Source organism: Heteronotia binoei, chromosome 19 (genome assembly GCF_032191835.1).
Source record: "Heteronotia binoei isolate CCM8104 ecotype False Entrance Well chromosome 19, APGP_CSIRO_Hbin_v1, whole genome shotgun sequence".
Lineage (NCBI taxonomy): Eukaryota > Metazoa > Chordata > Lepidosauria > Squamata > Gekkonidae > Heteronotia > Heteronotia binoei.
In genome coordinates, this window is record NC_083241.1 from 23,518,963 (window position 1) to 23,546,485 (window position 27,523).

Genomic DNA, 27,523 nt, shown 5'->3' on the forward strand with positions numbered 1-27,523 from the left:
TAAGTGCCTGGCCCTAGCTACAGCTGCATTTCAATGTATCTGAGGAAGTGTGCCTGCACACAAAAGCTCATACCTTGAATATACAGTTCAGTACAAAGAGAAAAACAAATGGTATTTCAGTTTGTACTGGAGAAGTACATGGACATTCAAATACTGGGTTATTAGTGGTGATTTCCTTATATAGGCCTACGTTTTTATCTCTCTCTTTCCCCGCCCCCTCATGGAAAACAGCTGGAGATCTATTTGTGAAATATCTAGAGAAGGGCAGTTCCTAATTCTGGCTTGCAAGTTCCCCCATCCCCAAAGAAAAAACATTAATGGCCTGCTCCTATACAGATTTATATGAAATTATTTCAGTGGGTGTTATGTGCACCTAACTCTGTAAGACAGTAAGTTGCGCTTTGCATGTCATCTCCTCTCTTCAAGTATGTATTGTGAGAATACAGCAGAAAATATTTTACTTCTAATAAAATCACAAACGTTGGAAGAACTGCATTATGAACTCTGTGAAGACAGTGTAATCACACTGGATCTAAGAAACCTATGTGAGGAACTGAAACTAACATGAGAATGACTAACACATTATAAACTGCCAGCCTTACACTACAATTCTAAATATATTCTTAAAAGTAAATTTTAGTCATTCTAACACTTTTGTTTGTAAGATTTTTACTTCATTAAAGAACACATCATCAGGGGAAACACTGGTGAAGGAAAGAAATGATAACACCTTCATAGTAAAAGGAGGGCAAGCACCATGCTCCTGCTATTAGGGGCATTCTGTACACAGGGCCAGCTCACCCACTAAGCAAACTAGGCAGCTGCCTAGGGCACCAGCAGGGCAGGGGCACCGAATTCGGGCTCCCCCCTAGGCAAACGCCTAGTTTGCCTCCTTCCCAGCTCCTCCTCCCTTCATCATCATGACTATTTCAACTCCAGGGAGCCACGGTTGAATGCTGTTCTCCCCAGCTATCTAAAGGCACCCCCCCCCCGATCAGCTGATCAGTGGGTAAAACCACAGCGTGCTCACAGTCAGTGCCTGGGGCAGGCAAGCAACAGTGGGAAGGAGCACGAAGCCTGAAAGCGCACCACCGCTTCCTCCCCACTTCTTTCCCATCCAGCTGATTGGCAATGGGGAGGGCCTTTTGGTTAGCCAGGGAGAGCAGCGTTCGACCATGGCTCCCTGGCATTGAAATAGACATGGCGGGGGAGAGAGGGAGGAGGCAGCAGGGGGCGCGGTGCCACGGGGGCAGGGGGTGGCAGGCTCCCAATCTGCCTAGGGTGCTATGTGCCCTAGGGCCGCTCCTGTCAGTACATAACCCCAACAGAGAAACTGTTAGTAACCATACACTCAGAAATTATCCAGTCCTGGAAGTATATATTAGATGGAATAATCTCATTCTCAGCTAAATACTGCAGAATCAGGAGCCAGGTACCTACAAAGATGCTATTCATATCATCACAGGAGTGAGGGTTTAGACCATCAGCAATCTTTCCCATCACAAATTCTAACAACACTTTTATCAGCAAATATATTTAGGATTAGAGAGAAAGCTGTTTTTAGCATTCAGTGGAACCTTCACTTCTCCTGCCTAAGTGAATCCTATAGTTGCTTAGATAAAGTTTTCCAAATTAAGAGAGATGCACAAGAATTTTAAAGGACTATATATTGTCGAAGGCTTTCATGGCAGGAGTCCATTGGCTGTTGTAGATTTTCCTAGCTGTGTGGCTGTGGTCTTGGCATTGTGAGACCTGACATTTCGCCAGCAACTGTGACTGGCATCCTCAGAGGTGTAACCCACTTCTACAGAAGTATACCGCATACCCTGCAGTTGTGGACAAGTTTACATCAGGACCACACAACGTAGCATCCAGACAAGAATAAAAGAACATGAAAGACACTGCAGATTTGGCCAACCTGAAAAATCAGCAGTGGCTGAATATAGCCTAATTCAACAGGACACAGTATCTTATTCCAAGACTCTGTAATGCTGGACAACACATCCAGTTACCCTGTTAGATTACACAGAGAAGCCATTGAAATCCAGAAACATAGACACAATTTCAACAGGATGTTTAAAAATGAATAGGCCATGGCTTCCAGTCCTGAAAAACACAAAATGCCCTACAGCTCACAACAGCACTACAGATAAGATTAAAATATCTATAGCCAATCCATATACAAAAGAAACCCCTCAGGTAAGCTCCTCCATTAGCATGTCACAGCCCAGGAAGCTCGCACAAGATAACGACTTAGCCCTACCCCACCTGCCTGGATAGATATAAATTACCTGCCTAACAACTTCTTCTCAATTTGACCCAGAGAGAACTCCAGTTTTCTGGGTCACACCTCTGAGGACGCTAGTCACAGTTGCTGGCAAAACGTCAGGTCTCACAATGCCAAGACAACAGCCACACAGCCCGGAAAAAATCTACAACAACCAATTTTAAAGGGCTGTTGGGCTATTGCCCTATGAGGTCCTAAAGAGCTGAAAGGCATCACTTACTTGCTCTACAGCTAGTTTGGAAAGGTGTGAGGTTTGGAAATGGATTTCAGATATGCATTTTCTACTTTGGGCTGCTCTACAGGATCTGAAATAGGAAGGAAATGTCTTCTCCATCAAGCTGATTTTAGGAAAATGTGATAATTGCCCAATTTCTGCTTTAAGAAATGCTTGTTTCTGTGGTACTATGGCTGATCCCATTTTGAAGTGTGTTCAAGGATTCTTTGTCTATTTGTCATTTAGATGCAAACAAAATATGATCGCAGAGAATCTTCTAAGAGTTCCTGTGAGGTCTGAGACTGCTTGTTTTATCACTCTCTAAAGAAATCTCCATCATCATGTGTCCAAAAGAGAGGAGGCACAAGAAGATGTGAGTTTAATAGGTCTCTCTGCAAAGCAGGGTACTGTGAGGATATGAATATGCAGACCCATTACAAGAAGAGTTTCCTCCTTTGTCTTAATTTGAAGCTGCCTGCTCAAGGAAAGGTTGGAGATGTGTTTAATGGGTCAGGCATGAAAAAAATCCCTTCTTTAGATTGTAAATTCTTTTGAGACAGGGACCCATCTTTTTGCCTTTTACATAGTTACACCTCGGAGGGGGGGGGGGTTGAGAATTATCTGTTGCTCATATTTTTACTACAGTTTTCAAATAATTTAAATCTTGGTTTTGTACATGTTTTACCATTGTACAAATCAGCACATAAACATACTTGTTGAAAGACAAGTCTACATATGTTGATCAACAATAACAATTAAGCCCAATAAATAATTATGTTGCTATGCTAATAATACAAGACTATACATTACACACTGAGATTCAGGGACAAACAGTTGCCTAGAAGCTCTTACACATGAATACCATGTATATGAATGCTGCCTATAGTATTGCATCCTGCACATGTTCAGAGGCTCTGTTGCCTTTACAATATGGGTTGAGAAGGATAAGCCTAAACTAGGTTCTGGGGCTAAACTCAAGTCCTGACTCAAAGCTATGCTTAGGATACAGCACACAGAACAAGCTTCAGATTCTGTTAATTGGAGAAAAATCATGTTTTTGCTTTGCTTATGTGAATCTGTAACATGCAGCATACACTGAGACAACTATATAGGGTTGGAATCGATAGAACTCCAACACAAGAGGTCTTGCTTCAGTGGAAGAGCTTCTAGTACCAGAGGAATGTGCATTAGTTAGCAGAAAAGGTCTATAGGCTCTAACAGTTACTTAACATACACCATGGTCTTTACAGAGCAAGGTTCAAGGATTCAAATCTGCCTAGAAGCTGTTTACCCCTTAATGTCATATGCCTCAGTGCTGCCTGTGGTGCGGCAACTGCCTTCTGCCCATTCCCAGAGGCTTCTCACCTTTAACAACACAAGCAAATACTAGTAATTTATGAAGGTTCCAGGACTAAGCAAATGATTGACCTCAAGCCCATGCATCACATACATAGCAGTCTCAAATTTTAAGCTCTTTGGGGCAGAGGCCCACCTGTTTTGCATGTAGACTATCCTATCTGTGCAGTGGGACTCGTGGCCTATCTGCTGCCTACTTTGACTGGCAGCAGCCTTTAAGACAGGTCATTCCCAACACCTGTTCTTCAAGATCCTTCATAGCAAATATCAGGTTTTCAAATCTTACCCCTTAAGGTCATTTGCATAAAGGTGGGCATTGACTATTCAGCTGTGAGACATTGCACTCAAACCCCTGCTGAAGGTGTCACAAACAGAGCCTACAAGTAAAACTCCTTGGGGCAGAATACTGTCTTTTTATTGCTTAAATACTACAGTGTGCATGTGGTGTTATCTACAGAGGGAATCAGGCCACTGTCTGACTATTGTCAGCTCTAACTGGAAGTGGCCCTCAGGCACGTTCTTCTCACCACTGCTCTCCAATAGCCTTCAGCATGACAATCAGGTTGCCAAACTTCTCACCTTAAGGCCATACACATGAAGATGAGCAATGGTTATTCACTGGCCAGGCAACTGCACCCTGCATATTCTCAGGCCACCAAGCGAAGAAATATTCTATATGTGGTCCCCCATCAAATCCACACTTAGGATGTTGCATACAGAACAGTCTTTAAACTGTTAACTCATTGGAAGGGGAGTCATTTCTTTTTTTTTCTTTATTCCCCCCCCCTTTTTTGTAAACCATGAGTCACCTCCAACAAGTAGCAGCTTCCACTCCTTTAGAGTGAAGACCAGGTTTCCAAAACCTTTCCCTTTCATGCCTTGTGGATAAAGGCGAAGAATGATTCATCAGTGATGTGGCAACTGCACTCTACACATTCCCATGACCCAGACCACTACTAGGAATTAAGCCAAGTTCTAGGTATGATCTCTGACTAAAACTCACAGTTAGGGCAGTGCATCCAGAGCAATATTTAGGCTGCAATCTTTCTGAGGCAGGATCCTTTTGTTGCTTTGATTAAGGTACTATCTGCCCTGACCTGGATGGCCCAGGATAGCCCAACCTTGTCAGATCTTGGATGCTAAGCAGGGCTGGTCCCAGTTAGTACTTGGAGAGAAGACCACCAGCAAAGTCCAGAGCAAGCAATGGGCAAACCATGTCCAAAAGTCTCCTGAAGACCCTGCAGGGTCGCCATAAATTACCTATGACTTGTGCCCCCCCCCCCAAAAAAAAGGGGGTACTAGGCACACGAAGAGTCAGAACTTTGGTCCATCTACTGGCACTTTTTCACCAAGCCCCTGGTGAACCAGGGCGAGAAACAGGTTCCCAAACCTTTTCCCTCCCTCAAGGCCATGCACATGAGAGCAGTCATTGGCTACTCAGAGGGGGAGCAAGTAACTCAAATTAGATTATCTTCTGTCAGAGAGGAACCACCGGACAACAAGACAAGTGGCTAGGTTCTGTTCCCAGGTTTATAAAGAACGCAAAAAGTGAGACAAACAGGCCAAACTGTAAATCTTTCAACAAATTTTAAAGTGACTTTTTAAAAGGTTTAAATAATAATCTGTTATATTCTTTTTTAGTTTTACAACCCTCAATTCATCAAACCTTAATACATAGGCTCTTTGTGGGCCTCTTTATAAGGTCCTTTTAAGGCTGTTCTAAATGACTCACATGTTCTGGTCAATGACTGTAATGAGAACATATGAAGCTGCCTTATACTGAATCAGACCCTCTTTGGTCCATCAAAGTCAGTATTGTCCACTCAGACTGGCAGCGGCTCTCTAGGGCCTCAAGCTGAGGTTTTCACACCTACCGTACTTGCCTGAACCCTTTTTAGTTGGAGATGCCAGGGATTGACCCTGGGACCTTCTGTTTACTAAGCAGATGCTCTACCACTAAGCCACCGTCCCTCCCCAATACACTGACTGAGGGGAAGCAAGCAGCGCTCTGCACGTTCTCAGAGGCGGGGAGGGAAGGACACAAAGCCCTCGCCAGGAAGAGACTGCGGAGATAACAGTGCGTGGGCCCCATCTCTTCCTCCCTTGGCCTCCTTGTCCCCTCACCATTCTCCTCAGGGTCCGGCGGCTGGGTCTCGGCGCCGGCGGCTCTGGTTCTCCTCACGCCGGGCGATGAGGGCAGCAGCGGCTCCTGCTCGTGGTTCGGCTTCGGCGGTGGCGGGGCCTGTCTCCATCTATCGGCGCTGAGCTCGGCAGCTAGGCGGCGGCGGGGCCTGGCGGGAAGAAGGAGAAGAAGAAGGAAGCCCAAGCCCCGGGCTGGCCTCAGGCGGTGAGGAGGCGCGAGGTAGGAGGAGGCGGCTGCGGCTGGGGCTGCGGAGCGGGCGGCCGCGGTGAGAGTGGCGGCAGGAGCGGGAGCAGGAGCGGCCTGGCGGCTCTTTCTCATAATTGTGCGACTGGCCCGGCTGGAGCGCAGCGGCGTTGGCGCGTCAGCTCGCGCCGCCTCCCCTCAGCGCGGCCGGCCCCGACGTGGGCGGCTTCCCCTCAGCGAACCAGGCCGTGGCGGTTGGTTGTAGGGAGGGGGCAGGCCGCCGTTAGGGTTGCCAATCCCCAGGTGGGGGCAGGGGATCCCCCGGTTTGGAGGCCCTCCCCCACCCCGGCTTCAGAGTCATCAGAAAACGGGGGGGGGGGGAGATGTCTGCTGGGCACTCATTATTCTCTGTTGCATCCTGCACATGTTCAGAGGCTCTGTTGCTTTTACAATGTGGGTTGAGAAGGATAAGTCTAAACTAGGTTCTTGGGCTAAACTCAAGTCCTACCTCAAAGCTATGCTTAGGATACAGCACACAGAACAAGAGGCTAGAGAATAATGGATCCGCGGGTATCTGGGGCTCTGGGGGGCTGTTTTTTGAGGTAGAAGCACCAGATTTTCTGCATAGCTTCCGATACCTCTCCTCAAAAGACCCTCCAAGTTTCAAAAGCATTGGATCAGGGGGGTCCAATTCTATGAGCCCCAAAATAAGGTGCCCCTATCTTTTCATTATTTCCAATGGTGGAAAGGCATTTAAAAGATGCGCGGTCCCTTTAAATGTGATGGCCAGAAATCCCTTTGGAGTTCAATTATGCTTGTCGCACCCTTGCTCCTGGCTCCACCCATAAAGTCCTCCAAGGAATTGATCTCTGTAGTCTGGATAGAAGCTATACTTCCAGGGGATCTCCAGGTCCCACCTGGAGAATGGCATCCCTATGCTTCCAGCGGGACTTGGAAGCCATTGAGACGGTGTAGTTGATGTTAGGTCCAGCAATTGCATTGTCTGGGTGTATGTGGCAGCAAAGTGGGCATCTGGGTTTATTGTAGGCTCTGCTACCTGTGTCCATTTTCAAATTAGATGTTGTATTATTGTGCATGAGCCATAAGAGTCCTGTTTGTTTCTTTAGATCTGACAAAGCAGGCTGTAGTTCACAAAAACCTGTCATAAAAACCCTTAATCTTTACAGTACCACAAGATTCTTGTTTAAATTCAGTCATATTAGTTTGCGACAGCAAAACATACATGGTAGTATTCATTTTTAGGATTTTGTGGAGTTCTTTGCTGCAACATACTGGATTGGAATTTGAACAACATTCTAGTGGGACTTTAAAGACCAGGTAAAGGTAGTCCCCTGTGCGAGCACCAGTCATTTCTGACTCCGGGGTGATGTCGCATCACGACGTTTTCACGGTAGACTTTTTTACAGGGTGGTTTTCCATTGCCTTCCCCAACCATCTATACTTTACCCCGGTACTCATTTTACCGACCTCAGAAGGATGGAAGGCCGAGTCAACCTGATCTGGCTACCTGAACCCAGGTTCTGCAAGGTTAGAACTCAGGTCGTGAACAGAGCTTGGACTGCAGTACTGCAACTTACCACTCTGCACCATGGGGCTCTTTTTTTTAAAGACCAACGATAATGTTATTCTAGTTTTCTTGGGCTAGAGCTCAGCTCTTGAGATCTGAAAAATAGTCGGAGCAGCGTTCCCTTTAAGCTGAGTTAGTGTGAGCTAGCTCATAATTTTTTACCTTCCGGCTCCCACAATTTTAACTTAGCACAGGGAAAATAGCCCCAGAGCAAATTAATTTATGCAGTAACTCACAACTTCATAAAAAATACGAGGTCAAATGGCCATGAAAAGCAGGAAGTATAGGATGAAATGTAAATTGCATAACATTCCAATGTGATCAGACATGACATTTATTCTGTGTGGCTCTTACATAAAGCAAGTTTGACCACCCCTGATATATGGGGTTGCAATGGATCTCCTGAGTATCAGTATTAAAAAGGTACTGCTGACTACCCACCATACTGCAGGTGGGGTAGTACAGAGTGGGGGGGGGGGGCTCACCTGTAGAGCAGAATGTACAAACGGGCTCATATAAGCCCATGTGAAAGCAGACCTTGTTTGCATCCAATTCAGTTATCCAATCTGGATTCTCCAATCACAAAGGTGCAGCAGAAGCAGCAATTGCATGTGCTCACTAATTGAAAGCAAGACCAGAGCAGGAAATTATGCAGAGACACAGGAGTCACTGTGAGGCCATCTGGATCACAGAGCTCCTTATTTCTAATTCATTGACTTCTCATAAAGTATTTCTCATTTATTTTCTAATTTTGTAATCCACCATAAGAAAGTGAGAAGGGCAGACTATAAATAAATGCACAATTTCAGATTAATTATTTTATTTGTTTGTTTGTTTATTTCAGCCATCTTTTTATTGAAGACAAACATAATGTCCATTCTCCAACAAGCTGATGTGCCAGGAAGTTTTTCTGCATGCCAGTAAGCACCAACAATACAATTGACTTCAACCCACATAATCTTGCTTGGTGGGGCGGGGGGGGCATGGAATGTTTTCATAGTTGTGCCTATGGCCCAAATTCTGTGGTGTCAGTTTTTGTTGACTGATAGTTCCACACTGATAGACCTTCTGGAAGGGTAATGAGGTACACAGCATCAGTAAAGAAAAATCAAATGGAAATGAGGGGGAAATCATACTCCTTTGCTGGAATTTTTCCCACGAGATAGGCCATCAGGTACACTCAAGCTAATTTCCTGTGCTGATTAGATGAAATGTAAATCCGCAGGCAGTGGAATGGGAAAGTCTGTTTTCCACCTAGAGTTAGGTTGCCTTAACAGACAACAGAACTTGTGACTAATCCTCATGATACAAACAACAGTCATACTTTTAATAAGGATGACATAATATGCTGGAATTAGAACCAAATTCCTTTGCTTCCCATTTTCTAGAGAAGCAAGAGAGTTAGCAATACCTCAGGGGTGGCCAACATTAGCTCTCCAGATGTTTTTTGCCTACAACTCCCATCAGCCCCAGCCATTGGCCATGCTGGCTGGGGTTGATGGGAGTTGTAGGCAAAAAACATCTGGAGAGCTACCGTTGGCCACCCCTGCTATAGGTGATCCTTTTTTCTATGTCCCCACTGTAGGGATGGTGACTCAGTGGTAGAGCATCTGCTTGGTAAGCAGAAGGTCCCAGGTTCAATCCCCGACCTCTCCAACTAAAAAGGGTCCAGGCAAGGAGGCGTGAAAAACCTCAGCTTGAGACCCTGGAGAGCCGCTACCAGTCGGAGTAGACAATACTGACTTTGATGGACCAAGGGTCTGATTCAGTATAAGGCAGCTTCATATGTTCATATGTCCTTAGTTTCACATGTCAGCATGGTGCATGATGCAGGGATCATGTGATCCCTTGTGAATGTAACAGAAAGGGTATTCTCTCTGTTCTGTTTCCTGTTTCAGGTTTCCAGGTCCCGCCCTGGGGATGGGAGGGGGATGGGGGGTTGCCAAATCCAGGTTAGGAAATGCCTAGATATTTGGGGATGGAGCCAGGGGTGAACAGGGACCTCAGTGGGTTACAGTGCCAAAGAACCCACCCTGCAAAGCAGCCATATTCTTATTTAACTGCATGTGTGAATACTTGAGGCCAGAATGCAGTTTGGCAAGGGTCCTCAGACAGCAATATTTGGTAAAATAAACCATTAACAGTATGGCTCATTTTTTTTTTTATTTTAGCAGATTTATATTCCACCTTTCCCATAAACGGGCTCATTCTGACTTGTATTTCAACAATCTTGAAATGTACTGAAGGAATATCACTGTTCTACCACTTTCTTCCACAAAAGAGTCGATGCAGAAGGTGGGTTGAAGTTAGAAAGTTCAAAGACCAGATGGCCTTTCTTCCCTCCACACCTGGCATGAAAGAAATGTCAGCCTGACCTCAGAACAGAATTTTACTCCTACTGCAATTGTCACAATTACTAACAACTTGCATGTTTGCTTTTTGTAAATACACTTGTCATAAAGTGCTGCTGTTCAGCTCACACACTCTTTTTTGACCTTTGGTGTCTCTGCAGATTAGATCTGCCAAGGACAAATCTTCAGATTACTCAAGCATCCTGTCCAGTGTTGGTTACAACTTGAACAAGGTCTCATGGTCTTTTGTACGAACAGTCATATCAGGATAGTTGCCTTACAACATTTTTTTATTATTGGTTTATATGCATCTTGTTCTTTGGGCATTCTGTACACTTGTAAGGCTGCATTCCTAGACATACCAACTTGGTGTGAAAAGACTCATGGGCTGTTAGTGTCACTGTACTCAGTACATGCACTGGTGCTTTGCAAAACCAGTATTGGCAAGACAACCCTAGGGAGAGCTATGCCCTTCCAACCCCATTGAATTCCATTAACATAAACTGATATAACTCTGTTTAGGATTGTCTTGTAGTAACAGTGTTAGAACATGATTCTGCATAGACATGATTAGGATCGTTCTCCCAGTATCTCTGTTGGGTGTTCTTGAATAGGCCCCATACCACTCTCCTTCCCTTTCGTGTTTATTGCCAATTTGTAATGGAGCTGCAATTTGTTTAAGACTACCAGAAGACGTATGTGATATTAATTAATTATATTAATATCCTGGCTTTCTCTCCAAAGTGGTTTCACGCCATTTTCCTTGCTCCTTTTTATCCTTGTGATAGCCCATGTAGGCTTATCACAAGGATAGCCCATGTAGGCTAGGCTAAGACGGTGTCATGGGCCTAAGGTCACTCAGCAGGTTTCCATGAGAGGGTAGCAGGCCTGCAGCCACAGGGGGGCTTGTGAGGGCACTGCCCTCTGACTTCCAGACAGGACCTCCTCACCTCCGGGGGGGGGGGGCAGCCTGCGTTTTTCTTTTTTGTCATGGTTGAGCTGCTGAAGTGTCATCAGTGGCAGCCAGAGCTCAGAGAGCTGATCAGGGCCCAGTGCACTGCAGTAGCAAAAGCATCAGGCGGAGAGGAGAGAGGTGGAGGAGTGAGAAACAGAAGCCCAGTGGAATGGGTTGGGGAGGGGGGACGGATGGACCTGCTGACTGCAAAGTGCTGGAGTGGGGGAGAGGGAGGTGGAAGGAACCCCCCCCCCCCCCCCGCTTGCATGCAAAGTGCAGTCCCTTCTTGACTCCAAAGTTTTAGGGTTGGCTGCTGTGACTTAGCCACTTTCAGAGCTTCCAGCTTTTGCCCCTACCCCAGAAAGCTTCTGAGAAGCGGCAAGCCCTACAGTGGATGGGAAAAGGGGCCCCCTGACTTTTTAAAAAAGGCCCCTGACTTTTAAAATCCTGGCTATGGCCCTGGAGGGTAGAGATTCAAACCTGGCTCTCCCAGTTCCTAGTCTTACACTACACAAACATATATATATATAAAATGTTTGATTATTTTTATGATGTAAAAAGTATCAGCAGATTTTTTAGATCTGTGCATGATACAGAACAACCGGATATAGAGCTTTTCCCTCTGTCCTGGAACACCAGAACTCTCCACTCTCTCCTGGGAGTGCTATTAAGGTTCTTGAAATTCCTCCCCCAACACAAGCATACATCCCCCCCCCTCCCCAATAACATGCATTTGTTGGCAAAGGACTCAATTAGGGAAAGGGTTCTTGGAAGGTAGAATGTTTTAGAACTCCTGCTGCAGCTGGTTATAGGACCTGCACCTAATCTCAGGCAATTACATATGCTGCTTTCCTTGTGTCGCTAATGAAGCTGACACACAATCTCCTCCAGCTGATCTCAACCAAATTGTCCTAGGCCTGAGTATCTCTTTATCTTGTGGGTTTATAGCTCACTAAACCAGTTGTAACTTGATCTTGCTGCAATACAGCAACCACTGGTAGCAAAAAAAAAAAGTCCCTAACATAAACATGTTTTGAGGACAAGGGGCAATTGTGCTAGAAACATACATAGAAAAAAAAATTAGGAAAAGGGGCTTTCTTCATACCAATAAAGTTGCTGAACAATTCAGATATCACATTTTGAAGCTGCTGTGTGTAACTAAGAGCTTTAATAAGAACAGTATTTTGTTTCCAGTGGCTGTAGGAACAAGGTACATGCAGAGGAGAGGATCAAGAGCACATTGCAAAGTACAATATTAAGAGGAGGGGGGGGGGATATTTCCAAGTGGTCCCCATGCCAGAAGCAGTTAGTCCTACCGAAGTCAACTAAGTAAATTAGATGCTGAAAATTCAAGTCTCTTTACTGCCAATAACGGTATTTTATTTATTTGTATTTATTTCCGTAGATTTATAGGCCGCCTTTTCCCATAATGGGCTCAGGGCAGCTTCCAACATAATAAAACAATCAAAAACTGTTTAAGAACAATTAAAACAGTTTAAACAGTTTAAAGGTAAGACAATTAAGCCTCAACTCACATTAGTTAAGGCGGCATAGATGGTATGGACAGATCGATTAGAACTTGTCCCAACCTAGATGTCCAAATCTCAACTGTATCGGTTTTAAGGAATCAGTGCAGGGGGGCCCATTTAAATGACAGGACGTCCGTCTGCCTCAGCCATAGGCCCGGCGGAACAGCTCCGTCTTACAGGTCCTCTGGAATGGTGACAAATTCTGGAGGGCCCAAACCTCCATAGGGAGCTGATTCCACCAGGTCGGGGCCAGGGCCGAAAAAGCCCTGGCCCTGGTCGAGGCAAGCTGGACGACCTTTGGGCCAGGGATGCTCAGAAGATGTTGGCTGGCAGATCGTAATGACCTCCGGGTCTCATATGGGTAGAGATGGTCCCACAGGTATGCCGGTCCCAGGCCGTGCAAGGCTTTGAATGTTGGTACTAAAACCTAAAGTGGATCCGGTACTCGATTGGTAGCCAGTGCAAACTGTGCAACATCAGCCGACTGGTCATCCGTACAGGCGATTCAGACAGCAATCGTGCTGCCGCATTCTGCACTAGCTGGAGCTTCCGGATCAGCCTCAAGGGCAAGCCAGCGTAGAGCGAGTTACAGTAGTCTAGCCTGGAAGTGACTGTTGCATGGATCACTGTAGCTGAGTCCTTAGGGGCCAGATAGGGTGCTAGTTGTTTGGCTTGTCGAAGATGCTCTCTTTAAATGGCTTGGGACATCTCTACTTAAGAGGAGTGGAAGAGGCCACACATTTGCTTGTTGAGCCATACAGTGCCTATATATTTTCCCCAATTATACTCCATTTATTATCCATTTTACTCCATTATCCATTTTACTCCATTTTTCATCCACCTTCCTTTTTAATAAGTCAATAAGTCTTATTGAGACTACCTGAGACTTTGCAAGGGGGTTTACAAATAAAAATATTACTCAAATAATATTACAGGGAGAGTATCCTCCTCACTCCCCTGCAGCTACTACTAACATTTTTAAAGCCATGGAAGTACCATTCATGGCTATTTTGCCATCCTACCTGTTTTGACCCTGAGACCTTTCAGAGGACAAGCCCATATGGAACAGGGGGTTCAAAGCCCTTCCTGCCATCCATCTTTGGGCAAGTAATTCTCTCAGCCTAACATTGCTGTTGGATGGACGAAATGGAGGAAGGGAGTCATACATTACCTGGAGCTTCTTAGAAAAATTAGATTAAAATGTATGCAAATAAATACTACTAAACTAACACAACAAAGGTCTGACAGCATAAGGAAGCTTCTGTAAATACATTTGTTGTTCAGTCGCACAGTCGAGTCTGACTCTTTGTGACCTCATGGACAAAGTCACACCAGGCCCTCCTGTCTTCCACCATCCTCCGAAGTCTGCTCAAATTCGTGTTTGTTATATCAGTAATGCTGTCCAGCCATCTCATCTTTTGCCGTCCCCTTCTTATTTTGCCTTTTGTCTTTCCTAGCATCAGGATCTTCTCCAGAGAGTGCTCCCTTCTCATTTGGTGGCCAAAGTATTTGAGCTTCAGCTTCAGCATCTGACCTTCCAATGAACAGTCTGGGTTGATTTCCCTTAGGACTGACTGATTTGATCTTCTTGCGGTCCAAGGGACTCTCAAGTTTCTTCTCCAGCACCACAGCTCAAAAGCATCTATTCTTCTGTGCAGACCCTTCCTTATGGTCCAGCTCTCACAGCCATACATTACTACTGCGAATACCATCGCTTTGACTATATGGACTTTTGTTGGCAGGGTGATGTCTCTACTTTTTATTATACTGCCCAGGTTCGGCATAGCTGTCCTTCCAAGGAGCAAACGTCTTTTAATTTCATGGCTACAGTCACCATCTGCAGTGATCTTGGATCCCAGAAATGTGAAGTCTGTCACTACTTCCATGTCTTCCCCTTCTATTTGCCAAGGTGTGATGGGGCCAGATGCCCTGATCTTAGTTTTTTTGATGTTGAGTTTCAAGCCTATTTTTGTGCTCTCTTTCACCCTCAACAAGAGGTTCTTTAGGTCCTCCTCACTTTCTGCCATTAGAGTAGTGTTATCTGCATGTCTGAGGTTGTTGATGTTTTTCCCAGCAATCTTAATTCCGACTTCTGCTTCATCCAGGCCAGCATTCCTCATGATGTATTTTGCATGTAAATTAAATAAACAGGGTGACAATATACATCCTTGTCCAACTCCTTTTCCTATTCTAAACCCATCAGTTGTTCCATATCCCGTTCTGACAGTTGCTTCTTGACCCTTATACAGGTTTCTCAGGAGACATTTGAGGTGGTCTGGTACTCCCATCTCTTTAAGGACTTGCCACAGTTTGTTGTGATCCACACAATCAAAGGCTTTAGCATAGTCAATGAAACAGAAATAGACGTTTTTTCTGATATTCTCGTGCTTTCTCCATAATCCAGCGAATGTTGGCATACAAATAGTTAAATTAAGTTTAACACTTCAGCCCACAAACCAGTGCAAAAGAACAAAATGTACTTTGTTTGAACTAGCCAAAGTTTTCCAAGTTCCCTGGTGTACGCATTTGCTAAAAAGTTTTTTTTAAATTTACAGTGTGGTCAGATGTGAGAGTTACATCATTATGTGAGGTGCTGTTCATTTTAACTACCGACACCCAACTGATTTCTTCCTACTATTTTGTATGTAGGACACAAGATGACTGTGTTCTTGAAGATGCCTTCAGCCATTTTCTGTGAAGTGATTAGGCTTGTAAGATTATATTGGGAGTGTAATGACCTTAAATTTAAATCTGATTGGCACACAGGCAGTTTCCTAATACAGTAAGGTTACAAAGTAGTAACTAGGTTATAGCTTGGGTAGGTACCTACAGTCTGAAATGTTATAAAACCAATCTTTCATATTTACGTGTGCTTTCCTGTAGTGTCAGACTTACATAAGGCCAAGAGAAATTCTGAGGGTGTGTACGTGGGAAAGGTAAAACTGATAAGTCATTACATGATATGGCAGTTACAATCATGTTAAATTATTCTTGATAATGGCTGGCTTTATGATGCTTCTACCTTGCCTCCTCTTCAAAAATTGGTTTACAGCCTAAATTGTTTTGTAAAAACTTGTCCAGTGTTTGCATTCCAATATTTCTTTTTTGATCCTTGTTCAAGTGCTCTCAGGCCCATAGCCAGAAAATTTTGGGTGGAGGGGCCTCCCAGGTAAGAAATTTGGTGGGGGGCCACGGGGCCAGATGGCCCCATTTGCACGGAGGGTTCCTTTTGAGGAGCCCTTTGTGCAAACTCCAACACGAATGAAAACAAAGGAAAAGTCTTCACTTCCCACCTGCAGTGCTAGCTGGAGCGGTTTGGCATCTGCCGGGGCGCTGGCCATATTGTGCGCTTGGAGAAACGCTGTCGGATGGAGAGAATCTCCCACTTTGCTGACCTTGTCAATTTCACACACCTCTCTCTTCCGCTGGGACCTGTGGCTGCCTTGTCAGTTTCAGGAGTGAGCGCAAAAAGCCACCCCCAGTTGGAGCGAGTTGCTTTTGTTTTGATTTTTTTAAACAATCTCTTGGGGGGTTTTCCTCTGTTTTTTTTTCCTCCATGCAAATGCAATTCCCACTGAGAAGCAGCAGCCCTGGAGACCCTCCAAAGAGGTGCCCACAGGGGGAAGAGGGGTCTTAATAGAGGGGCCATGGCCTCCGCCCCCCTCTGTGGCTACGTGCCTGAGTGCTCTTTGTATAAATAGACTTTTTATAACCCTTGATGTACATATAACTATGCAGGGCTTTTTTTTGAGCAGGAACGCACAGGAACACAGTTCCAGCCAGCTTGGTGTCGGGGTGTAGCCTAATATGCAAATGAGTTCTTGCTGGGCTTTTTCTACAAAGCTCTGTGCAATAATAATAATAATAATAATAATAATAATAATAATAATAATAATAAATTTATTTATTTATTTATGATTTGTATCCCGCCCTTCCCACAAGTGGGATATATTCTTATATCCCGCCCTCCCCTGCCAAAGGCAGGCTCATTGTAAAACAATGGTGATGTCAGGGGTGTGGCCTAATATGCAAATAAATTCCCACTGGGAATTCATAAGAATGCCTCATGTCTATATGTGGACCAGTGGACCATCTTAATTAAAAATATAAATATTACATTTCAGCATCCCATTCTGAGTTCTGGAATCCTGTAGAAGTCACAGTTATTCTCATTCATAGATTTCAGATATGTTGTCAGGCCCATCAGTTTTTAGTAGGGAAAGAGAATGATTTTGTTCTACTTGTTATAACTGTCTTGAGTCCTTTGTCAAGCATTGTTTAATCTCTCTCTTTTTTTTAATATAAAGAAATCCTTTATTTGACAATTCCATATACAAAGAAAACTAAACATAAACTATACACAAACATACTCGACCCACCACCCATCCCTCCAAACCAAGGAGCTTAAGGGGCTTCACCATAACACAATTCCGACTTTCTCATAGTAAATTCCATGCTTTTTATCCATACATATAAATAGTCCCGAGTCTTCCTACAATCTTGTAGATTACCTCCTCTTAGTCTTACAGTTAATGTGTCCATCTCAGCTGCTTCAAATAGTTTTCGTAAAAATTCATCTCTGTCCGGTAATTTAGAGACTTTCCAGTATTTCACGTACAAAATTCTCGTGACAGTTATTATGTACAACAACAGTTTTTTTTCTTGTCTGGATCAACTCCCTTTATACACATTCAACAATTATAATTCTGGAGTATGTTGAAGCCTTATTCTTAAAATTTTTTGTGCCCAGAAATTAATTTGGGCCCAATATTTTTTTGCATATTCACACTGCCACCAAATGTGGTAGAGGGACCCCTTTGCTTTCCTGCATTTCCAACATTTGTTTGAGTACTTAGGGTATATTTTACTCAATCTTTCAGGTGTTAAGTACCATCAGCACATCATCTTATATATATTTTCTTTGAACACTGCTGATTTGGTTAATTTTAAGTTTTGATTCCAAATTTTTTCCCATTCCTCCATCTCAATACTATATCCAAAATCCTTTAACCATTTTATCCAGCTTTCTTTAACAACTTCATTTTGCATTTCAATTTGTAAGAGCCAATTATAGATTTTAGTAATAAGTTTCTGATTGTCACAAATTATCATGTCAAATTCATTTGGTTTTTTAACAAATCCTATTTCCTTGTCTAATTGATACTTAGATTTAACTTGGTTCTTCAGCCACCAATCCAATTTCACATTGTCGTCCAGTTTTAGGTTATTCTCTTTGTCTAGTAGGTATCCGTAATTGTAATTATTTTCCCAACAATATAAATTGGGTTGGCTAGAAGCTTCTACTGGTGATAGCCAAGAGGGTATGTTTGAATAAATCATATTTTTCACTTCATTCCATACTTTATATAGCGATTTTCTTACTTCATGTCTGAGAAACATATTATTCCTTGTTGGAGGCTGATACCACAAATAAGAGTGCCAGCCTCTAACCAAACCTACACCTTCCAGTACCAATAACCTTTTATTTTCCAGTGCAAACCAGTCTGTCAACCATACTAAACAGCACGCCTTATAGTATGTGTTCCAATCAGGCAAAGCTAGCCCTCCTCGTGTTTTGCTGTCTTGTAGAACCTTTAATTTGATTCTTGGTTTTTTGTTTTGCCAAATAAAAATGGTAATCAATTTATTTAGTTGATAAAAGAATGTTTGGGACAAAATGATTGGTATCGTCTGAAATAGGTACAAGATTCTTGGTAGTATATTCATCTTGATTGATGTGACTCTTCCCAATAAAGAAATTTGTAGGTCTCTCCATTTGTATAAATCTAATTGCATTTCTTTTAAGATCTTGTCATAATTATCTCTTTGTAAAGTTTTAAAGTAATTTGAAAAATAAATACCTAAATACTTGATCTTCTTTTCATGGCTAAAGCCAGATTTCATTTCTAATTGGGCAATTCCTCCTTGGTCATATTTTGGGTCAAGAATTTGGTTTTCTGGAGATTAAAGCCTGATATTCCTCCATATTCTTCCAATCTCTTCATCAGATGTTCTATCGAAAAGATGGGGTCTTCTAATATCAGTAACAAGTCATCAGCAAAGGCTCGTACTTTGTACTTTCCCCCCTTGATCTTAGTACCTTTAATTCCATCATCCTCCCTTATTTTTGTTATTCAGAATTCCAATGTTAAAATGAAGAGCAAGGGAGATAATGGACATCCTTGTCTAGTACCCCGAACGGGGTTTAATCTCTCTTTTATTGCTTGAATAAAACCAATATATTATAAAGATGTTACTAACTCTGAATTAAACCTGAGCACATCAAAGTAGAAAAGTAGAGACAGATCTTTCATGCCTATTTCGCTTTCACTAACAGATGCGGGAATTTGCTCTGTGACGGAACGGCCACAGTCTGCCTACCAGACCCCGTTCCTCGAGCCCCCCCCCCTTTTTGGTGGGAGCTATTTCTCCTCCGGCCACTTGGGCTTGCTGCCACCATCTGCTCAGCCCAGGGGTTCGAATTGAGAGGAACAGGACTCCCAATCCCCCTCTCCAGCTCTGAGGCCAGGCCTCAAGGTCCTCTGCCACCCTGTACCTGGGTATCACAGAGGCCACAGCACTTCTTCGAGGAACCCCTGGAGGATTGGCACCTTATCCAACTACATGCCTTTCCCCGGGGCCCCCTTGATAAAACAGCGTGGTCTAAAGCGATTGGAGATCTATGTGGTACAAAGTTTGACTGCCAGCATTCAAAACAGTAAAACTATTTAATTAGAAGAGGAAAAAAAAGCAGTTGCATGTAAAAGTTTAGCACAGCACCTAAACAGCAACCAGAAGGACAAATAAAAGGTGGGTTTAAACGCATCCTCCTGTCCCTGGTCTAAACTTGCCCTGCCTTGTGAATGACTTCCTCGGTCTGACTGCCTGGAGTCCACTCCTCCTCTCCCTCAGGAGAAGGCCTCTCCCACAGTCAGGAGCCCACAGACTGACAACCTTTCTCCTTGAGTGCCAGCTGAGAACTGAACTTTTCCCACCTCACTCCAATAAAAAAAAAGAACTTCCTGCCCCTCTAGGAGGCTTTCCCCCTAGAGGTTATGGTTTAACTCCGGAAGGGAGGAGGGAATGAAGGGAAGGGTAGGCCACAAAGCCTGCCTTAGCAGTTTCATGTTCCCTCCCAACCAAGCACCACCATTAACTAAGATGGCATTTCTCCACATGCTCTTTGAAGATAAGGCCTCCAGGGACAGCTTCCCAGGCTAGTCCTGGACCCGGGACGAATGACCATAGGGGAGATAAGGAAGTTACTGTGTGAACTTTCACACGTGAATGCAGGCTTGTTTAGAATTTGTAGCAATGTTTAGAGAACCTTTGATGTGCCATCTTTAAGTATGCACTCTACTGTTACTCTGTATCAGTTCCAATACCTAGCTTAATAGAGCCACATGGATTATCAATAAACCATACTTTGTTTCAACTCAAGGACTGGTTCTTTTGAAAATTGCATGCTTGACATCCTTGGGATGAGATTAAATATATATGAGATTTTAGGGAACCTCCTGGACTTATCCCATGAACATATTAGGGTTGCCAGGTCTGTACTGGAAAATACCTGGAGACTTTGGGAGTGGATCCAGGAGAGGATGGGGTTTGGGGAGGGGAGGGGCCTCAGCATGGTCCAATGCCATAGAGTCCACCCTTCAAAGCGGCCATTTTCTCCAGGCGAGCTGATCTCTGCCAGCTGGAAATCAGTTGGAAAAATGGGAGATCTCCAGGACCCTTACAAATTAGGATGGGTGCATGAGGAATGATGCTCTTTTCTGAGTGTATACGGAGAGGGCTTATTAATGACACCAAATATGCTACTTGGAACTTACTTTTCCCACAAGGGTCAGTGTTATCCCTGATGCTTTGCATTATTTATTGTCAGTAGCTATATGAAATCATCCAGAGTTTTAGAGTTGTGTGTAGAGAACTGAAAGCCTGGGAGAAAAAAAATGAGGAAATTCTGGGTGAGGGAAACCCTTTGTTGTTGTTGTTCATTTGTACAGCTGCAATTCCAGTCTTGACCTCCTTCCTGGTTGCGGTGGTGGAGTGGCTAGGGAAGAATTAGTTGAAGCTGATCCCTGTGGCTGGGTAAGTCCAGACCATTGAGGTGGTTACTTCTACTACCTTGCAATGGGTCCCCAGTTTCTATGGTCAATTCTTTCAGGAGTCTGGAGGTGTAGCTCGAGTCTTTGCTCTCCTCAATGACAAAGACTGTGTTTTACCATCTACTCCAGGCCATCTATTTGTCTGGGGTGGACCTTGCCACCGTAATTCACACAACAGTCACCTCAAGACTGGACTACTGTAATGTGCTCTACACAGGGCTATTTCTGAGGATACTTTGGAAACTGTCAGGGCGGTCAAACATACTGCCCAGGGGCCAGAACTGGCCCAGCCCCGAATAAGGAAGAGGAGGGTGATGATGGTGGCAAGAGCAGTGAAAAGACACACGTTGGGTTGGCTGTGTAAGGTGTTGCCCAGAATCTATCGCAAGACTTATTGAGTAAATGCAGAAGAAGCTTTAATGAAGACACATATAGGAAACACTTGTAGCATGTGTACACAAGACTACTGACCTTGCCAGACTGATATAAAAGGAAACTTATAATCCAAATAAAGGTTACAGGTTAATGACCCACCACCCCTCCTGCCTAATTCTCAAAAGTCTTTGAATTATTTCTCAGGCTGCAGTACTTTCTCTAAAGTTGCATTCCGACTCATACACATCTTTCATTGGTACTTATTCTTTTGTTACTCGGGAGACAAGATTAGGCCCTGGCTTCCCTCCACTGTGGTCTGTCTTGTTACCAATACTATTTTACATAAAACCTTAAAGAATACAAGGAGCATGTCTTAGGGATAGTGAATATTGATATTCCAATGCATGAGTTAGTACAGTCATGAATTAATATATGTTTATAGATACATGTAAGAGTCCCATGGTGCAGAGTGGTAAAGTTGCAGTACTGCAGTCCAAGCTCTGCTCATGACCTGGGTTCGATCCCGGTGGAAGCTGGGTTCAGGTAGCCAACTGAAGGTTGACTCAGCCTTCCATCCTTCCGAGGTCGGTAAAATGAGTGCCCAGCTTGCTAGGGGGCAAGTGTAGATAACTGGGGAAGGCTATGGCAAACCACCCCATTAAAAAGTCTGCCATGAAAATGTCATGATGCAATGTCACACCCGAGTCGGAAACGACTGGTGTTTGCACTTTTACCTTTACAGGTACATTTATGACTACAGACGACAATACAGTTATGGATATACTTTGCTTATGAAGAGCCAATTAACCATTCTTAAAATTTAAAATGACTAATTTTTAAGATTTAAAAATTAAAGACTTATCCACTTCCATTCAGCTTTGTGTTGTATTTCGTTGTAATTACCATTGTTTATTCCAGGAGAGAGATCTTGAAGAAAATAAAGATGTTGCAGAGAGCATTAACACTGAATTGTAACAAGAGGCTGATAACCCTGAAGGAAATAGGAAGGAATACTCCTGAGGAAGTTTATTGACGAAATGAGCCTATATCCAGGTGCTCATTGAATGGACCTTTCTTGTAATGTTGTAATGTACAAAAAGATTATATGATTCTTAGAGGTTTTACTAAACATTGTTAGCCAGTATATCACAACGTTTGTTTCCTGTATTGCCTGTAATGTGAACTGTGATCCCAGTTTGTTGGTTTCCCAACTGGGAATTAACAACCCTACGTGGCTTCATAGTTATTGGATATTTTATACTTCCAGTTCTGCATTACCAGCATATTGATGACATGCAGAAGCCTCCATAAGCAACTATCTGTGCCCTAGGTCACTGTCTTCAGCAGCTAAGTCAAGTGGCTAAGGTGAGACAAGCTAAACCTGAATCCAGACGAGATGGGCTTTTGTGTATAGGCAGGAAGTGATTTTATTGAGCCTTTAGGGTTGTTTTTGTTTTGATTGTGCTACGTCTGATATGTTCTCTACTGCTGGATTGTTGTTATTGTCATGCTATTGGTCCACCTAGTTCAATATTGGCAGAGAAAGGTATTTCATGACAACTGTTACCTTTAACTGGAAATCCCAGAGACTGAATCTGGGAATCTAGCCATATGCAAAGCAAATGCTCTATCAATGTGTCACAGCCCCTCCCTGTGAACCAGGAATTCTGTTCTCCTTGAAGAAGAAGATGAAGATATTGGATTTATATCCCGCCCTCCACTCCAGAGTCTCAGAGCGGCTCACAATCTCCTTTACCTTCCTCCACCACAACAGACACCCTTTGAGGTGGGTGGGGCTGTAGAGGGCTCCCACAGCATCTGCCCTTTCAAGGACAACCTCTGCCATTGCTGACCCAAGGCCATGCTAGCAGGTGCAAGTGGAGGAGTGGGGAATCAAACCTGGTTCTCCCAGATAAGAGTCCGCACACTTAACCACTACACCAAACTGGCTCTTCAGATAGATCAGATAGTTTGGGGGAGTCACTTTCATGTGTAGCTTGGAAAGGCAGTATTCTGACAGCTTTCAGAGAAGATATCCTCACTCCCAATTTTCCCATTTGAATATTTATTTATTTATATCATTGCGTTATATCACTAACTGCCTTCCCCTGCCAACGCAGGGCTCAGGGCTATGTACAACACTAGTAATTAGTAATAATAATAATTATTAATAATATATAATCAATGCATCAAAATGGTTGACCCTGATCCAAAAGAAAATTACATCCATAGGAATTTCCTTGGATGCATTTTATCTATCCTCTGCTTCTGCGGTATTTCAATCCATCAAACGTAGGCTACTAGATATCCAGTTGCAACGTCTGACTGAGGCAGCTCAGAAATCTTGCTCCCCAAGTCACCTGGGTTTATTCCAGACTCCTGGGCTTCTAGCTCCCTATTTCCTCTTTTTAACTGATCCTCACCAAAGAAGAGCACTCATGCTGGCTAGATTCAATGCATTACCATCGGCCATCCTTTTCGGAAGATTCCACAGAATCCCCCACAATCTTAGACGATGCCCTTGTAGCCAAGGATTCATTGAAATGGTCCCTCATGTTCTTCTGGACTGTTCTTTCTATAGCAGTCCACGAGCAAGATACCTAGATGCACTGCTCTCCGACCATCAAGGCTTTTCTGACAATGCCAAGGTCCGCTTTTTACTCCACGGGAAACACAACTTTGTCACTACTCACGTTGCTTGCTTTTTACAGGTTGCGATCCAAATCAGAGAGGCTTTTACTCATGCATAGCTCACAGCTAGTTTATGTCATTTAACTCTTGCTGGTTTTTAAGGTTTTATTATATTCTATAGTGTTACTGTTGGTTTTAAACTATACTGTATTCTTACATTAATGCCAATAAAGGTCTAACATGCAACATGTATATAATCAATTACATTAAAATTACAAACCCTGATGGCATCTTTAAAGTGTTCTTATTCAGTTATTGGATCACATCAGGGGTGGGGGGATCCCTCCAAGAGAGGGTGGGGAGGAAAAGGTGCCAGGATGGCAACCGTCGCTGTCCTCGTGCAAAGGCCTGGCGGGACATCTCTGCTTTACAGGCCCTGCGAAATGAGAAGATCCACAGGGCCCTGATGTCTTCTGGCAGAACGTTCCACCAAGTTGAGGCCAGGACTGAAAAAGCCCTGGCCTTCGTTGAGGACAGCCGGACCTCTTTCGGGCCAGGGATCACTATAATACAGGATTAAAATGTCAAAACTAATAAAACACAATAGCTAGCCTAAAAAGATGGTGTTAACGACGGCAGTGCCACTGTCCCACAGGAAAGCAGGGCGGATGGGAGTGCCAGACAGATGCAACCATCACTATCCTAAATCAAATGCCTGGTGGAACATCTCTGCCTTACAAGCCCCATAGAAGACATGGCTAAAAGGTTACTGAAGTATTAGTGAATGAAAGTCCTAAAGACTGGAAGGGAGGTTAGAAAGGATTTGCAGATAACAGATGCATTGATGTAAACAGAAACCCAGAATTTCCTTTTTCTTCCTTTGAAGGCTAGTGAACTAGTTTAGGGAAACTGGAGAGTTGTTTTCCTAGGGCTGGGAAAAAACACCATGCCCCCTCTTTCTCCATCTGTCCTCAGCCCATGAAGGAAACAGGGCCACAGGAGGACACAAAGCACCCCTTGGAGGTTCCAGAAACAGCCTTTTAACCAGGCCTTCCCCTCAGCCCCACCACTTCTGTGGGAAATGCAGGAGGGATGAGAACTGGGAATGGGAGGATCTAAGAGAGCCAGGTTCAGACCTGTCCTCCTCCTGAGCCAGGACCATGCCATCTGGGTCATCCAGGGCTTGTCACACAGCCTGGACCACCTCAGAGGACCGTGGGGGGGGGGGGGCGGAGTCCAATGTGTGATCATGGGTAGGATGGAGGAAGAGAGGAAACAAAGAACGAGAGATGGATTATAGCAGTGCTCAGCTGCTGAGGCTGGATATATGTGGAGGTGGGGGGGGTGCTGAAAAACGACCTTATTTACTTAAAAGGAAGATCCAGGTGGGGAGCTGAAGACGTGTGCGCTCATACGAAAGCTCATACCCTGAATAAAACTTTGTTGGTCTTAGAGGTGCCACTGGACTCTAACTTTTGTTTACTTGCAAGGAAGATAGCTTGTCTCCTAAAAATGCCATATATACAAAAATCAAACTAATTTGTATGGAAATGTAAGATATCCCTTTTACGAATTTGCATGTCATCTTTGCACAGGGGCCATGCTAATCTTCTCTGTATTGTTCAAATTTTAGTATATGTGCTGCCAAAGCGAAGTTTTTTCCAATTGCTTGTAAAGTTTGCAAAGATATATTATGTTCTGAAGCTAATTTTTAATTGTTATTTTATATACTCTATTCCTCTGTTGTCATTTTAAGTGATACTTGAGTATTTTGTAAGTATTTTAGCTTTGTCTGTTAGCTTTTGTTAACTTGTTCTGATTTGTGCTGGTCATTGACCGTATTAAAATCGAACGAACAATATCCCTTTTATGATATCCCTTGGGGAAAAAACTAGTCTTGCTTATGTTTAAATATATTTATTGGGGCTTTTGTGGGTTCCCCAGAAAATCATTGCTTTCACTCCTAGGAATCAATTGTTTTTGTTACTATTTTGTATAAAAAATATACGTAATTCATTGCCTGTGTAATTTATAAAGTTTGTATCTGAGGTACCTGGCATTACAATTTATGGCCACATGGCCTGGCCCAACAAAGTAACATTTACGTCAGATTTGGCCTTGGAGTTTGATTCCTCTTCAGAGCTTAGGAGAAGTATAGGTGTCCCATATATATATGGAGAACAAAAGAAGAGGATGTCTTAAGTTTAAATGTGCCTAGTCTCAGATGAGTTAAAAAACTAAAGAGAAAAGCCAGGGCAAGCCTGTTCTTGTCAGATCTCAGAAGTTAAGCAGGGTCAACTGTGGTTAGTACTTGGATGGGAGACCTCCTTGAAATACCCAGTTGAGAGGACATGGGTAGGCTCTAGTCAGCCACCTCTCTAAATATCCTCCAGGCCCCCAGTAGGGGTCAGTCCCCAGAAGTCACCATGACTTCCAAGTGCAGACACACGCAAACACACACACAAATAGATATACAAAGAAAAAAAACCACCCTAAAAAGAAAGGATAGTTGTTGCATGATATTTTAAGAGAAGCTGGATTCTCCCTAGGCCATCAGTAGAGAATGATTTTCAAACAACCCTCGTCTGTCGTCTTTTTAAGTTTTTTTTGTTTTAATTTCAGATTAATGAAGATCTTAGAGAAGTCCTTCCTTTTCGTTTGTTCAAGGCTTCCACACTAATCTTAATGGGACTTTTTAAAAACTGTTTCACAACACTTAATGGAAAAACTACTAAATAATAATAAGTTCAGCCGACTTGGAGAGTGGAAAAACTTTTATATTGTATAGCTTTCCAAATTACCAGCTATTTGTTTCCATTTTTAAAGTAGAAAGTTTTCAGAGTACAAATTAGTTCTGTTTGCAATCTCCTGAAGTGTTAATTCTGTTGCCAGTTGCCCTTAATTTTCAACTTCCAATACTCTGAAAATCATTCCCACTAGCAGCAGGTTTCCTTCTTGTGAATAAATGGTAAATGAATTTTGATTACATATCCTGAATATTTTTTACAGTGCAGTCCTAAGCAGAATTACACCGTTTAAAGTCCATTCACCTTATGGGCCTAGAAGGAAGTAACCTTGCTTAAGACAGCACTGTAAGTCAACACATGGGTAGCAGCCAGTGTTCCCTCTAAGCTGAATTAGCGTGAGCTAGCTCACAGCTTTTTAAGCCTCCAGCTCACACATTTTTGTCTTAGCTCAGGATTGATGACCCCAGAGCAAACTAATGTATGCAGTAGTTCACAAAGTAGAATTTTTGCTCACAAGACTCTGCAGCTTAGAGGGAACATTGGTGGCAGCCTTTCTTAATAGTTCTGCAAAGTCTGGTATGCAGTGGTGATAAGGTCATTGAAACCAATTGTTTTTTTTTTTTTTCCATTTTAAGTTGTTCCACATTCCTGCCAAGAGCTGTATTGCTTGTAGTCCTGTGTAAAGACAAGTTGGGAATTACTGAGTTGAGTGCTCTTATACCTGTTCCTTGCCCTGTGAAGTGATTTTGTAATTGGAAATCCAAAGAGGAAATAAAATAGCATTGTTCAACTCCTCCAGCTTCCTGATCAAAAATGCAATATGATCAAGTGGTGCCCAGGTAGTAATCAAATGAACCTGTTTCAAAACACAGGCAGGTCAGTTAAATATTGTGACAGGTATGTAACCTGACACTAATTTCAAGTTCGAAACAGTATCTTTTCTAATGTACCACTCTGGCTTGCAGAATAACAAGAACTATAATGTATCTGCTCCATTATTTGTTGTGCTTCACTCTTTGGTGAAGATGGATGTACTCTCGATGAGCAATCACA

The 27,523-nt window shown here is 43.4% G+C and overlaps 1 protein-coding gene and 1 non-coding gene across 2 annotated transcripts in view; both read right to left on the bottom strand.

Annotated features, from left to right (window-relative positions):
- LOC132587966 (transient receptor potential cation channel subfamily M member 7) overlaps positions 1-6,295 on the bottom strand; it is a 92,221-nt gene extending 85,926 nt beyond the window's left edge. Inside the window, exon 1 of the mRNA XM_060260378.1 lies at positions 5,982-6,295. Within this exon, the coding sequence (XP_060116361.1) occupies positions 5,982-5,984 (3 nt within the window). The 5' untranslated portion in view covers positions 5,985-6,295. The remainder of the gene's footprint in view (positions 1-5,981) is intronic.
- An 18,976-nt stretch (positions 6,296-25,271) lies between these two features.
- On the bottom strand, positions 25,272-25,376 carry LOC132587995 (U6 spliceosomal RNA). The gene has a single exon (XR_009556482.1). It is a non-coding gene; the product is annotated as a U6 spliceosomal RNA (small nuclear RNA).
- Between the last annotated feature and the right edge of the window lie 2,147 nt (positions 25,377-27,523).